This window comes from Hyperolius riggenbachi, chromosome 9, assembly GCF_040937935.1.
Source record: "Hyperolius riggenbachi isolate aHypRig1 chromosome 9, aHypRig1.pri, whole genome shotgun sequence".
Taxonomy (NCBI): Eukaryota; Metazoa; Chordata; class Amphibia; order Anura; family Hyperoliidae; genus Hyperolius; species Hyperolius riggenbachi.
The window spans coordinates 211,314,437-211,330,544 of record NC_090654.1 but is presented as its reverse complement, the minus strand read 5'-3'; the positions used below and the strand labels follow the sequence as shown (position 1 = coordinate 211,330,544).

Sequence of the window (16,108 nt, the reverse complement as noted above, 5' to 3'; positions counted from 1 at the left end):
CCTCACGTGGCTGGAGGAAGGCCCAGTTAGGTTCATTTGGCCATTTTAGATTACTGTTCATGGTCCATTTAAGTATTATCATTTTTTATTTATATAGTGCCAACATCTTCTACAGCGATGACCAGAGTATATAGCCTTGTCAATTAACGGTTCCTCCAAGGGGCTCACAATCTAATCCCTACCAAAGTCATATATCCATAATAGTCAAGGGCCAATTTTAGGGCGAAGGTAATTAACTTATCTGTATGTTTTAGGGATGTGGGGGGAAACCGGAGTGCCCAAAGGAAACCCACACAGACATGGGGAGAACATACAAACTTTGCAGATAGTGCCCTGGCTGTGGTTTGAACCTGAGACCCAGCGCTGCAAGGTGAGAGTGCTATCTAGAATATAGTAGGGCTCAGGTAGAAGAAAGTTTATTTCAGGTTTTGATTGAGAACATTTAAGGCAGAATTTTATTCCAGACGCTGTCCTGAGTACACATCTTGCAATCAGCTTTCAAAGATTATTTTACTGAAAGCGATAACACTTGAGCTTTGCAATCACAAACATTCGGTACATCTTGTACTTCCTCACAAAGGAGACTTCTATAGTTAGCTGTCAAACCTAGAGGACAAAAACAGAACAGACTTTTTTGAAAATGTCTGCAAACAATGAAATACACACGTGAAATACAGGATGTCTGAAATACCTGACCTGAAAAAATATTTGCCAATCTGATGGAATAAGTCGACAGAATGGGAAGAAATGAATATCCTTTCACTCTACTGAGAAGCAAACTGGAGCCCACTGGGTACAGCACAGGTCAGAGAATAGTTCAACATTTCAGTTAGTGTACAGACCTGTGCAAGGGTACATCATGTGGCTATATAGTATATAGATTAGTGTACAATGCATATACAGTATATTGTACAGCACGTTAGTGCACAGCATATGGGTGTAAAGAGTGTGGGGTAAGTGTACAGCATGTGGCTGTATAGTGTGTAGGTTAGTGTATGGTGCATATATACTTTACAGCACGTTAGTGCACAGCATATGGGTGTAAAGAGCGTGGGGTAAGTGTACAGCACGTGGCTGTATATTGTGTAGGTTAGTATACTGTGTATACTATATATACAGTACAGCACATACATGCCCAGCATATGGGTGTAAAGAGCATGGGGTAAGTGTACAGCATGTGGCTGTATAGTGTATAGGTTGGGGTACGGTGCAAATAAACTGTACAGCAATTAGAGTACAGCATATGGGTGTAGAGTGCATGGGTAAGTGTACAGCATGTGTGGACAGGACAGGACAGGACATGGGTAAATGTACAGTGCATTTGCACAGCATATAGTTAAGTATGAAGATTAGAGTATGGGTGTACAGTGTTCAAATATGTACAGTATGTGTACATGTGTACAGCTCATATGTGTACAAGATGTAATAGTACAGTGTGTGGGAGTACTCTACGAAGCACAGTCAGATCAGGTTATGGTTAGGGAGCCTTGCTATACCAGCTGAAAGACAAGCAATGAGAAATGAGAATATTGGAGAAGCAAAGGCAAAGCATAACAGAAACAAGCTAAGGACATGTATATAATCTTGCTTAAAAGGAGAAGATACAGATAGCTTTATTTAAAGGACACATCCAAGCACATCGAAAATAAAAAAAAATTCACTTACCTGGGGCTTCCTCCATCCCCTGCCAGCCTTTCTATGCCCTTGCTGCAGCTACGCTCACCGCTGGTGGTCCTGGGTCCCCTCCGGCGCAGGATTCCTACTGCGCCTGCGCGAGTGGCTCTCAGAGTCGCGCTGACTTCATCTGGACTGTACAGAACAGGCACAGAAGTACTGCGCCTGCACTGCACAGTCCAGATGATGTCATCGCAACCAGTGAACCGCACGCTGGAGCGCAGAGGAAGACGACGCGGAAGCCGACCTGGCGAGGTTGGCTTCTCCACCAGAGGGGACCAGGAGCCACCGGAGCTGCAGCGAGGGCACAGGACGGATGCCAGGGGCTGGAAAAAGCCCGAGGTAAGTGGATTTTTTATTTGCTCGAACCTTCCCTTTAAAAAGAACATTAAAAAATCCAGAATTCAGATCCACTTAATGGGAAATAGACACATACTCTGTCTGTGGGGGTACTTCAGGGCTATGTCCTTGCTCCTCTTCTTTTTTTTTTTTCCATTTTGGTTTTCAATACCATTTAAATGTGTATGACACACAGGTATACCTCTCTGCTCCAGACCTTAATTCCGTCATGCCGGACCTTTAAACAACCTTGGTGGATACCTGTACACATGTTAGATACTTGGCCATTTAGCTTTAGATTGTAAGGTCACACACAAGGGCAGGGATCTCTCCCTTTTGTTTCTTATAGCTCACTTTATATATATATATATATATATATATATATATATATATATATATATATATATATATATATAATTTTTTGATTTTTTTTTTAATTATTTTTTTGTTACAATGGATTAGGCACTTTGACAGTTATGTTGACTACCAAATCTGTATAATGTAACAATGTGTTTATTTTTATCTACCCGTGCTTGTTTTTTACTCTGTACAGTCAGTGCCCTGGAAGATGATGGTGATATATAAATCAATAGTAATAATAATGATAATAGTTTGAGGCTGTCATGTTAATCCTTTGGCCTTAGTAGTTTGTCACACTAGTAAAAAAGCCCGCCCATTAAAAATTGGGCGCTAGGCTACGGGCGCTCTCCCCCAGCAACGCGAGCACAGATGCGTCCCACTCGCCCGCCCTCCACCGCTGTCTGCAGTATATACACACAGGGAGATGTTGCTTGCTTGGCAGTTGGAAAAAGCTGTTGTTTCCCACAATGCAATGAGGTTCACAGACCGCAATCTGTCAAGTCTGGAAGCAGGGACACAGGGACACACACACAGGGACAGGACACAGAGACACAGGGGTTTTATTATATAGGATACCTGAACCAAGCGTGCAGCCAGAAGAATGAGCAGTACCCCCCCCCCCCCCCCAAAGAAAAAAAATGCACACAGTAGGGAATATAAACCATGTGCTGTACAGGGTGGATGCATAATACAGGGAGTCCCTAAGGTACCAAACAACCTTGCAGTTCCATATTATGCAGTAAAGGGGAGTGGTTAAGGTTAGCACGGGGACGGAAGGGGGTAAGACTGGACAGCACCGGGGGGGGGGGGGGGGGGTGCAAGTCTTCGGGTTAGACATAGTTAGAGGGAGGGTTCTGTGTGAAAGCAGTGTTAAGTCATAGTAAAATATCGGTAAACATTACCGATATTTTACTAAAGGAACTGAGTAAAAGAATATCAGATATTCTACTGCCGGCAGTCTCCAACACTATTTTTATGGTACACCATGTTTATAGGTATGCCTCTCCTACATGGCCAAATGTAGACAGGCAGGTTAGTTATGTCCCAGCACATATTGCATGGCCATACAAATACATTGGTTACGTACAGGGAGATCTGGGTACACATCTTTCAAAAACAGCTCAACTGTAAAGGATTGCGGAGATGCCGCCTCGCGGTCTGGCGGCGGGGCGGCTTTCTCCGCGTTCAGACCGGCGGTTTCCGCACAGCAGCATGCGTCTGGTTTGTCTGAGCCTTCTAGTGCACACAGATGGAGAGCTACGCGCGCACGCGCTGGGAGGCAGGACCTTTATGTCAGGAGGAGAGGGATCAGCTGATCAGGTTGGTCAGCTGATCCCAGCGCAGACTGTCATTGGCTGAGTGGCGCTGGGTGGCGCTGAGGAGCGCTGCACTATATATAGATCTCGCTGGTCAGTCTCAGGTTGTCTGCCGTTGCGAATACATACGTGTGAGCACTCAGACCATAGTCAGATCCCACAGTGTGTTAGAACCAGGTGGACCTGGGAATTCACACTTAGCCAGATTACGCTTGTGTCATTACTGTGTTATACTTTAGACCAGTTCCAGGGTGTTGTGACCAAAGACCTCACACCCAAGCTTAGGAATACTGTTTCATTGCTGTGTTATACTTTAGACCAGTTCCAGGGTGTTGTGACCAAGGACCTCACACCCAAGCTTAGGAATACTGTGTCATTGCTGTGTTATACTTTAGACCAGTTCCAGGGTGTTGTGACCAAGGACCTTACACCCAAGCTTAGGAATACTGTGTCATTGCTGTGTTATACTTTAGACCAGTTCCTGGGTGTTGAGACCACGGACCTCACACTCTAGACTAGGCCTCTGCTTTATCTGTTTTGACCTATTGCTCTCTCGACCTCTCTCTTGCTTTCTGATTCGGTACCTATGCATATCTGCCTACCTGTTGCCAAACCCTGCCTGTACCTGGTCACCGAATCAGCCTTCTGTCTCTGTACCTTATCTGCTCGTGTGTTGCCGACCTGGCCTGGCCGACTATTCTGGCTGTCACTCATTCCTTGAGTGTTCAGTCTGTCTGTCTACCTGTGACACTACCCCGCCAAGTGTCAGGTAGCTGCAGAGACCTCCTGTTCCTCAAAGAGGCCTCTCTGCAGTCCAGTCAGGGGCTCTATCCCTTAGGAGTCCTCTGGCTGCAGTATAGTCTGATTCCCACTATTGCAGGGAATCACTGGCTCGCAGGTTATCTCTATCCCCTTTCCTAGGAGATAGTTCACACACACCCAAGGGCCACCTGCTCCTCAGGTGGTCCATGCTCATTGTTATCTGCGTCTCCCGTCCCACGGGAGACAGGCTACTGTTGCACCAAAATACTTACACTTTATCAGGTGTCCAGAGGTTAGTCATACTTGTATTATTGGTGATTCTGCAGATCATCAATAATCGGGTATATATCTGTATTTTTGGTGATACTGCAGATCACCAATAATCAGATTCTCTCTGTGTGCTGACACCAATCGTTACATCAACAATCCCAATGTTCATCACATGGGGAATAGAAGTAAACATGTTTTTATGATAGTTTGTAATTGATTGATATACACGAATAAAGCAGCATGCACTTTACTTATGCACGTTCAGGATTATGAGAAATGGGCAGCAGAGCTCCTGGAGAAACAGGGCACCAAATCACGCAGCATCAATAGGGATGTAATATGTAAAGTCAATACAAACAAGTAACAAGCGTTACAAAACCCCCAGCAGAAGACTCCTCTGTAATAGCAGCTTCAGAACAGAGAGTCAGATTGCTCCAAATGGGCGTTTGTGTCATGAAGAGGAAGCCAGATGATCACAGCAGGGAGATCCTATCCATCCTCGCTGCAACAGAAATCCATCTTCACCATGGACCAATAGCGGAAATGGAAATTACAGACAAATTGACCAAAGAAAAGAACCTAGCATTTCAGTTCATGTAATTTTATTATACAGAAGAAACTGGTGCCATGAAAGTATCACAGGGAACAAAGTAAAACTGGAGTAGATTTTCTAAGTTAGATTGGGCCATAAGTCTGGGAGAGCCGAGGCGACCCTGAATGTAATCCTGTCATTTTCAGTGCAAGTATCATTGAAATAACAGGTGCCATTAGACACAGAGCATCATGTAATGAAGTCACGCGCCCAGCCATTGCCTGTGTGTTCCTGATAAGATTTTATTCATCTTCTGTAAGAGTCTCTTCAGGCTCCGCAGCCATAGGTTTTTAGACAGTGTTGCTAATCTAGAGTACAAAAAAAAGGTGCAGCTAAGGTTCAAGATTGGATAAGATGACTGAGTTATTGACTAAATTTCATAGTTATTAAATCACAGAGCATCTGGCAATGTCTGAATTTTACATTCAGGCCAAGAACACATACACAAATAAGGCAGATCAGATGAGCGCATACCCCATAGAAACCATTCAGAATGGTCCAAATCCTTTATAATTATTTAGATAGTTAAATCCAGCCATACTGTACATGCAGCAGCAAACGCATTACACAGAAGTACAATGAAATGCCCATACTTTGAAGCCTTGCAGAGGGCCATGTGTAAGGATGTAAGCAAGACCCATTTTCCCTTTCATCATCATCTATTCTCCTATATGAACTGAAGTGGGGCTAAACGTCAGAGCTCAAATACTTAGAGGTGCTGTACTGACATATAGTAGAATGTAGTAAATTATTCAGGATACCCATTTTTCCGTTAATTATCCCTGTTTCAGCGTCAAAAACACCTCCTATATCTATATCTTGCTGTATATTGGTATGTAATCCTACCCTCTTAGTGATGTTTAGCCTAGGCTGTTTATTATGCAGAATTCTCCTCCTAGAGCATTCTGGGAAACGTGTTTGTAAGGGACGTACCTCCGGGATCCAGCAATGCGGCCGTCTCTGCCAAGAGTGGGTCAAGTCCTGGCACTTCCGCATGTCGGCAGCCGCCCTCCGCTGGTGATGCGCGCACTCGGTATCGCTCTGCGCATACTGGTGGGCGGATTTCTCGCTCCTCTCGGCCGCAGTATGGTCTGAGGCGGCGACAGAGGTAGTGTCAGCTGACAGGATAGTCAGCTGACACTTAGGCAGGGGTTTATTTAATAAATATAAATATTATGGCTGCTGACCCTGGCTGGGATTAATATAAATATTATGGATGCTGACCCTGGCTGGGATTGAACCCTGGTCTCTCACGGCAGAGGCGATGCCCTTAACCAGTATGCTATAGCTGACACACAGTCAGGATGCTTTGCTGGTCAGTACTGGTTAGTCAGCAGACATGTTTTGCTACCTGTGTCAGCTGACCTCTCTGTCAGCTGACACTTAAACAGGATTAATGCCTGCGTGTGATTGGCTGTTGTGTGCATGTGGCCGGCCACTGATTGAATGCTGTCAGTATTTAAACCTTGCTGTGACAGTTGCATGTTGCCTGTGATAGCTCTAGCTTGCTGGGTGCTCTGTTTACCTGCTGTTATTTTGGATTATCGGGACTTTGACCTCTGCTAGTTTACTGGACCTCCCTTGTCTGCTGCCTGAACCGACCTTATTGCCTGGATTATTGTTACGACTGTTTGCTGCCTGGTTTGACCTCGGATCCGTTCTTGACCTCTCTTCTGCCTAGCCCTCCTGTACTGCGATATCTCTGTTTGCCCGTGTATGATCTTGGACTGTTACTGGACTCTGCTACTCTGTTTAGGCCTGGAAGTTTATTTGCTCACCCTGCATTCAGCTCCAATACCTTGTACACTAAAGGCCTGGGTGTAACCGAAGTCGGGTAGGTATTGTCTCTCACCTCTCGTTCAAGTGGGGACGTGCCACATAGGGTGAAGCGTGTGGAGGTAGATTGGGGCATTGGAGCTGATTCGTGAGTGGATATCCCTAGAGGCCTGACAGTGTTATTTCAGAATGTGAATCAGGATGAGGAAAGATTTTACAATGGGCAAACACTGACTAAATAATTTGGAAAGTAATATTGAAAAAATAAGATTTTTTTTTCATTATGTTACATATAATAAATAAATGAGTGGGAGGAGGTGCCCCAAATATTTGATAAAAGATTGTAGAATGGTTTTTTGAAAGGTTAGTTTACTTTGATTAGGTCAAAAAACAGCACAAGCTGTTTGAATGGGCGCTTCCTGCTACATTGCTTGCCGCAATAAGACACTTGTACCGACCTGAGTAAACAGTATTTAACCCGTGAAACATGCCGTCCTAGAGTATACCAGTCTGGGCTGAGAGCAAAAATGTAAATAAGGTCATACTTGTGTAGGAATTGTGCACGAACAGGAGGTAGCCTTGATGGAGAAGTGGACTTATGAGCTCTACAAGTTTCCCACTGTTATAGATGTATTGTGGACACCAAGCTAGCTGTAATATACGGTCAGTGCCACTCTCACATACCTTGCCTGCTTGGATGGGATATACTGCTTTAGGCCGAGTCTCCCATGAAAGGGTGCCAGAGACGTCAACAGCGCTGTCATACTCTGGGCTATATACCAATCTAAATCTTGCACTGAGGTGAGTCTAGAGGGGCCTTTGTTTGAAAAGCCTGTCATGGGCAGGGTCAAGTGTTGAGACAGATTGGATATTCTGATTGAAATGTATGAGTCTTGAGATGAATTTGTACTGCTGCCAGCCCATTGTACCTGGATAGGTGGGTGCATTATGTAGGATGTCTTTGGACCAATACATTCTTAATTCAGGCTTCTTATTTATGTTCATATTCAGTCAGGCCCAGATACATTTTTATTTCGGGCACAGTGGTGGGCTCCCAATTTTCCACTATATAATAGGTGGGTTTCTGTGCCAAACATTGTTGGGCATACAGGTTAGTCTGGTCAACTGTGTGCACCAACAATTCCTCTGCGACAAAGAGGTGAAAATAGTCAAGTGGTGTAAGGTTTTCTATTGGCAATGACACACCACTAAGTAGCGTCTAAAAAGGCGGGATGACAGGCGCAGCAAAATTAAGGGGTGACCAGCTGCCATTCAGAATGTGATCTGGTACCTCCTGCCTGTGAGGTAGCAGTGGCCGCACAACCTGTCTGCACCTGCCTCCCCTCTGAGCACTGCTGCTAGCTGCAGCTGTGTTGCCCACCGAGCCCCCTGCTATGGCCTGTGACTGTCCCTCATCAGCGGACTCAGGATCATCCCTCCTCTTGTGGCGAGATGGAGGCTCTGCGGACTGGTGGCTGCCTTCCCCGCAGAATTCAGCTTTCCTGCCGTAGTCAATAAAGAGGATAGACAGATACTGCAAAAAGTAATGAAAATAGATAGATTTTTCTTTTTTTTTAAGTGAAAGATTTTTTTTAGGGAATAATGAAAATAATACAGTAGATGAATATAGATTAGAAATGTAGAAGTAAGGGTAGGTAGAGAGGGTAGATAAGGCATAAAGTTGCTGAAAGGTGGTGGAAGTGGGTATCACAAAGACCCCAAAGGCTAAATGGCTAAGTACAGGGCGGATCAGGTGTTAATGGGCAGGTATGGGGTTAATAGGCTAGGTATGGGGGGGCAAAATGATTGAAAAGGGTCTACCACTTCTCAGTACCAGTCTCTCTCCCAGCTCCTGTCACCACAGAACACTGACTGATGGCAATCTGTGGTGATAGAGGAGGTGGTAGAGGGACAAACACTTTTATTTACTAACATATGAAAGAATGCAAATTGTTACTGGTTGTAACTATGTGCATTCTGTACTAAAAGCCTCAGATTGGCTCAGGGAACACATGTTTCCATTCACCAATCCCTGCAATGCAAGTCCTGCAGTGAATGAGCACGAGCACCCGTTGTTGTGTAACAGGATGCGCCAGTACGACTTAGAAGGTTCTGATGCTGAAAACAGGAAAATTACGGTAAAAGTGGGTGTCTTGAGTAATTTGCTTCATTCTACTATATGTCACTATGGTACCATTTTAAAATTGCTGCTTTATGAAAAACTGACATAGCAGATTTGGGGATATTTCTGCACCCTGACTTGCTTGATAGATAGAAATGAACTATAACGTGTAATAATTGTATTTCTGTATTAAATACTTGGGCAATACACTGTGTATTTATATTCATAGATCTTTTCCATCCTCACTTACTTTTTCTTTTAACGGGAACCTGAAGCAAGAGTTATGAGGCTGCCATATTTATTTCTTTTTACAAAATACCAGATACCTGACAGCCCTGCTGATCTCTTTGGCATCAGTAGTGTCTGAATCACACACCTGAAACAAGAATGCAGCTAATCTAGTAAAATTTTTATCAGAAACCTCTATTTTACATGTTTGTTAAAGAGAATCTGTACTCTAAAATGTTTACAGCAAAAAGCATACCATTCTATTCATTATGTTCTCCTGGGCCCCTCTGTGCTGTTTCTGCCACTCTGCTGCAATCCTGGCTTGTAATTAACAGTTTTAGTAAGTGTTTACAAACAAACTAACCAGCTTGTGATAGGCTCACATAAGCAGAGTATGTGAGTCATACAGAGCCTGCAGGGGGCCTGCAGAGGGTGTGTATCGCTTCTATCCAATCACAAGCAGCCCTGCACATTCCACGCATTCAAGCCTAGCCCGACAGAAGGAAACAGATTAGATCATATAACAGAGATAACACAGCCACTGTGCAATTAGGAAAAGCTGCAGTAAGCCAGAGCACATTAGAACAGGCAAAGGAACTTATAGGATAGAAGAACTAAGGCTGAACATTTTGTTACAGAGTCTCTTTAAGGGTCTGGTCAGCCAGCCAACTGGTATTGTTTAAAATAAAACAAATATGTCAGTCTCCATATCCCTCTCACTTCAGGTTCCCTTTAATTCATCCTTTTGTGTAAGTAGTAGGGATGATGACAGAGATGCAAATACTTTCGAGGTTTATGCAAATTTATGTACATTTTTATGCAAATATATGCAGCTTGAAATTGGACCAATCAGTTTAAACCTAGGTGGGACTTGATTGGTCCAATTTCAAGCTGCATATATTTGCATACAATGTGTAGATACATTTGTATAAACCCGGAAGTATTTACATCTCGTTGATTATCCCTAGTAAGTTGCAGAAATTTGTCAAGATGCAAAATGTGGGTTTTTTTCCTTACTTTATTACTATTTTGTAAAGTTACTTATCTGTTTTTTGTGTGGAACCTCTGACCTAAATACTAAGTAATCGTTAATCTAGAATGCATATGCAAATCCCTCGCTGTATGCTTGTTAAAATTGTATGACTCAGTCCCTGCAGAAGCTATGTAAATAGCATGATAACCAGGCAACTGGCGTTGATGTAAATAGTACAGTAATGACAACCTCTGCGGGCTTTTTACTTAAATATTTCTCTAAAAGGTCAATGTATTTGAAATACTATGAAATGACGTCCATTGGATTACCGATTTTCCTATATTAAAATAAAAGGTTATTGCCACAATTGTTTAATTTACAAAACTGAGTCATAACCAACAATTCATTCTAGGGGTGATAATGGCTATAGAGAGTCAGTCCACAACTATTAAAAACAGTTTAAAAACTGATTATTTTTTCAAACAGCCACCTCCTCCGAGCCTGCCTACTGCACAAGCCTACTGCACAGGGACACGGATCCTAGGCTACATGGGACTGTACAGCCTGGCACACACCATGCAATCTTCACTTCAGACCCCATTTCCAATCGTAAAAATAAATGGATCCGACAAAAATATATACAGAGTAGCAAAGTAGGAAATGGTTGGCACTGCTCTTTTAATTCTTTGTTTAGTCCATAAGCAAACTTGGTGACAAAATTTATAAGTAACAGGAAAAATTGTCACATACCAGACTTGTATAGGGCGTGGCAGGTGGTGCAGGGGCAGAGGGAGAGCCTGACAGCCGTTTCACGCCAATGCTCCATAGAAGCGCATCGGTGCGAAGCGGCCATGGGTGCTCCTCTCCTGCCCCCACCTGCCACATCCTGTACAAGTATGGCATGTCTGTGACACTTTTTCCTGTTACTTATATAGTTTGTCACTTAGTTTGCCTATGGACTAATAAAGCATTCAAAGAGCAGTGCTGGCAATTTCCTCCTTCTCCACTCCGCGTATCTCTATGCAGCACAGGTCTGAGCATGCTTGAAGCGCTTACAGAACTGCTACTATCACACAGCCAGCTGCCCCTCCTTCACCATCTCTCTGCTTTTTATCAAGCTGCAGTGCCAGCTCTCTTTTGTGGTTTTCAAAAATGTATACAGCCTACTGTTTGAGAGCGACCGATCCTAAACTCAAAATCGATCTCTAACCCACCTCCTGCTCACCCATAAATCGGTATTCATGTGAAACTCCACCACCCCTTCGGCAAAAAACCATTTATGCCGCAGCTGCCAAACTGGGGGCAAGTAGGAGCAACACAGGTGCATACATGTGAAAATGCAGCGTGCAAATTTAGGCGTGGCGTTAAAAGGAGAGAAAAGCTGATAATTTACAATTTAATTGCAGTAGTAGAATATTGGTAACACTTTTCTACAACCTAATTGGTATATTGAAATATCGGCAATACTTGCTGAAATTTCGCAACGACCTAAATTCTAGCTACACTCACACAGAACCCTCCCCCCCAGGCAACTAATAACCTCCCCCCGGGCAACTAATAACACCTCCTCAACTAATAACACAACTAATAACCCTCCCAGGCAACTAATAACTCTACCTCCTGGGCAACACATACCCCCCCCCCCCCCTCGCAACTAATAATCCACCTCATCCTTAACAACTAATAATAACCCACCCCACCGCGGCCCCACCCGCTATTCAGTAGGCGCCCTTTTTTGACCATGCTATCAACTGCTCTGAAACAGGTGGAGGTAGCCTCAGAGCTTCAAAAACTCTTTAGGCAAAACATTTTTGCTGTTCCGGGCTGAGGGAAGTGTCACAATATTACCGATTTATGGGCGAGCGGGTGAGTTACTTCCCCTGGCACCCACCCATACAGATTCTAGCACAACTTACCTTTGTAATTTTTTTGCATATGCATTCTAGATTAACGATTACTTAGTATTTAGGTCAGAGGTTCCACACAAAAAACAGATAAGTAACTTTACAAAATAGTAATAAAGTAAGAAAAAAAAAACACATTTTGCATCTTGACAAATTTCTGCAACTTACTAGGGATAATCAAAGAGATGCAAATACTTCTGAGTTTGTACAAATGTATGTACACCTTGTATGCAAATATATACAGCTTGAAATCGGACCAATCAAGTCCCACACAGGTTTAAACTGATTGGTCCAATTTCAAGCTGCATATATTTGCTTAAAAATGTACATAAATTTGCATAAACCCAAAAGTATTTCAATCTCTTTCATCATTTAAAGGTTTAAATTAAATATATTGTTTATAACATCCTAGGTTGTCTTTAAGTGACAATGGCCCTAATGCCAGGGGAGCACTGCCCATCAACCCATGCGCATTACTGGGGTTAACACATTACACCATAGCAACATGCTAATGGGTTAACGGTTGTTGCACCCCCGCATTAGTACTGGCAGCATTTGCACGGTAATCCTACCTCTAGTATATTACTAGTCACTCCCCGACACAAGCTTAGGCTTACACAAGTTTTGTGGGAGTCTGTGACTTATAGGGATGTGTTTCTGTTGGTGTGGTAATTGCCCCACTCTTCCTGTCCTAGGCCGACATAGCTTGTGTGCAGGGGCGTAGCTAGAAATGACTGGGCCCCATAGCAAAAAAAATTATGGGCCCCCCCCCCCCAACGACCTTCCAACCCCATGGACCTCGGACCTCCCACCCAAACATTTTGTGGGGAAATCTGATTTCCCCACAAAGTGCAACCAGATTGTCGGCAGATTTCCCTACAATATGCAACCAGATTCTCTGCAGATTTCCCTACAATATGCAACCATATTGTCGGCAGATTTCCCAACAAAATGCAACCAGATTGTCGGCAGATTTCCCCACAATATGCAACCAGATTGTCGGCAGATTTCCCCACAAAATGCAACCAGATTGTCGGCAGATTTCCCCACAAAATGCAACCAGATTTTTGGCAGATTTCCCTACAATATGCAACCAGATTGTAGGCAGATTTCCCTACAATATGCAACCAGATTGTCGGCAGATTTCCCAACAAAATGCAACCAGATTGGCGGCAGATTTCCCCACAAAATGCAACCAGATTGTCGCCAAATTTCCCCACAAAATGCAACCAGATTGTCGCCAAATTTCCCCACAAAATGCAATCAGATTGTCGCCAGATTTCCCCACAAAATGCAATCAGATTGTCGCCAGATTGCCCCACAAAATACAGTATATGTAGTTAGGTCTATAGTGGGCTAACATTAATTACCTGGAGGGAGGGTGGTTGGGCAGGCTGGTACACTATTTGCGGTGCAGGCGGCACTGCACTGGGTAGGCAGTTAGATAGCTGGGTGGGAGGGTAGGCAGATAGGTAGACCGGTGGGCAGTTAGGTAGCCGGGTGGGGAGTTAGGTAGCCGGGTGGCAGGGTGGGCAGTTAGGTAGCTGGGTGGGCAGGTAGGTAGCCAGGTGGGAGGGTGGGCAGTTAGGTAGCCAGGTGGGAGGGTGGGCAGTTAGGTAGTGGGCAGCTAGGTTGCCGGGTGGGAGAGTGGGCAGTTAGGTAGCCGGGTGGGCAATTAGGTAAACAGGTGGGAGGGTGGGCAATTAGGTAGCCGGGTGGGAGAGTGGCCAGTTAGGTAGCCGGGTGGGAGGGTGGCCAGTTAGGTAGTGGGCAGTTAGGTAGCCGAGAGGGTGGGCAGTAATTAGCCGGGTGGGAGGGCGGGCAGTTAGGTAGTGGGCTGTTAGGTAGCCGGGTGGGAGAGTGGGCTGTTAGGTAGCCGGGTGGGAGAGTGGGCTGTTAGGTAGCCGGGTGGGAGGGTGGGCTGTTAGGTAGCCGGGTGGGAGGGTGGGCAGTTAGGTAGTGGGCTGTTAGCTAGCCGGGTGGGAGGGTGGCCAGTTAGGTAGTGGGTAATTAGGTAGCCGGGTGGGAGGGTGTTCAGTTAGGTAGTGGGCAGTTAGGTAGCCGGGTGGGAGAGTGGGCAGTTAGGTAGCCGGGTGGGAGGGTGGGCAGTTAGGTAGCCGGGTGGGCAGTTAGGTAGTGGGCTGTTAGGTAGCCGGGTGGGAGGATGGCCAGTTAGGTAGTAGGCAGTTAGGTAGCCGGGTGGGAGGGTGTTCAGTTAGGTAGTGGGCAGTTAGGTAGCCGGGTGGGTAGTTAGGTAGCCGGGTGGGCAGTTAGGTAGCGGGCAGTTAGGTAGCCGGGTGGGAGGGTGGCCAGTTAGGTAGTGGGTAGTTAGGTAGCCGGGTGGGAGGGTGTTCAGTTAGGTAGTGGGCAGTTAGGTAGCCGGGTGGGCAGTTAGGTAGCCGGGTGGGCAGTTAGGTAGTGGGCAGTTAGGTAGCCGGGTGGGAGGGTGGCCAGTTAGGTAGTGGGTAGTTAGGTAGCCGGGGTGGGAGGGTGTTCAGTTAGGTAGTGGGCAGTTAGGTAGCCGGGTGGGAGAGTGGGCAGTTAGGTAGCCGGGTGGGAGGGTGGGCAGTTAGGTAGCCGGGTGGGAGGGTGGGGCAGTTAGGTAGTGGGCAGTTAGGTAGCCGGGTGGGAGGGTGTTCAGTTAGGTAGTGGGCAGTTAGGTAGCCGGGTGGGCAGTTAGGTAGCCGGGTGGGCAGTTAGGTAGCCGGGTGGGAGGGTGGCCAGTTAGGTAGTGGGCAGTTAGGTAGCCGGGTGGGAGGGTGTTCAGTTAGGTAGTGGGCAGTTAGGTAGCCGGGTGGGCAGTTAGGTAGCCGGGTGGGCAGTGAGGTAGTGGGCAGTTAGGTAGCCGGGTGGGAGGGTGTTCAGTTAGGTAGTGGGCAGTTAGGTAGCCGGGTGGGCAGTGAGGTAGTGGGCAGTTAGGTAGCCGGGTGGGAGGGGAGGTAGCCGAGTAGTTAGTGGGGTAGGGGCCCGACCCTTATCCCCTCCGCCTCACCTGGGGTCCCCCCCTCCTTCCATCAGCGGCGAGAGAGCGGCCGGCATATACAGGAAGCTCCGGCAGGGTAATCAGCCTCTAGAGGTTCAGCTGCCTCCGGGCTACGGTGTCCCCACTGTATTGCTGCTCGCAATAAACCAGGAAGTGGTGCGAGCAGCAATACAGTGGGGACACCGTAGCCCGGAGGCAGCTGAACCTCTAGTGGCTGATTACACCCGCTGGAGCTCTCTGTATATGCCGGCCGCTCTCTCGCCGCTGATTAAAGGAGGGGGGACCCCAGGTGAGGCGGAGGGGGGGCGCCAAGGTGAGGGAGGGGGGCCCCGCCCGACCGGACGGCCAGCGGAAAAAAAAAAAAAAAAAGTCCTCTCAGGCAGCTGCGGGCCCCCCTGTGACGTAGCGCTGCCGCGGGGCCCCGTAGCAGCGCTATGGCTGCTATCCCCAATGCTACGCCACTGCTTGTGTGGCAAATTCTGGGATTCTATCTGTTTAGCGTGGGTGCTAGTGGTAAGAGTGACTAGTGACATAGTTGTAAAAGGGGTTATTAGTGATGCACTTGTCATTTGGAGTGTAATTAGAGTTGCATTTGTCATTTGCAGTGTAAACTAATAATAGCTGTATTTGTAATTTCGAATGTAATCACTATTGCATTTGGGGCCTAATGAATGCTCCATTAGTCACTTGTAGCTGGAGCTTCAAGACTGCTGCATTTGTCACTCTATAGAGGAGCTGTCAGCCATTCTATCTCAGAAAAAAAAACATGCATATATATATATATATAAGTAGATAAATACTTGCTCTAC

The 16,108-nt window shown here is 45.9% G+C and overlaps 1 protein-coding gene across 2 annotated transcripts in view; it reads left to right on the top strand.

The window, feature by feature from the left end:
* GPR176 (G protein-coupled receptor 176) overlaps nucleotides 1-16,108 on the top strand; it is a 103,293-nt gene that overhangs the window by 48,415 nt on the left and 38,770 nt on the right. Inside the window, exon 1 of one of the 2 annotated variants that reach the window (XM_068251830.1) lies at nucleotides 15,513-15,588. The exons of the other annotated variant lie outside the window; for it this stretch is intronic. Within the exon in view, the coding sequence (XP_068107931.1) occupies nucleotides 15,543-15,588 (46 nt within the window). The 5' untranslated portion in view covers nucleotides 15,513-15,542. Of the gene's footprint in view, nucleotides 1-15,512; nucleotides 15,589-16,108 lie in introns of those variants that run through there. 2 annotated transcript variants of the gene reach the window in all.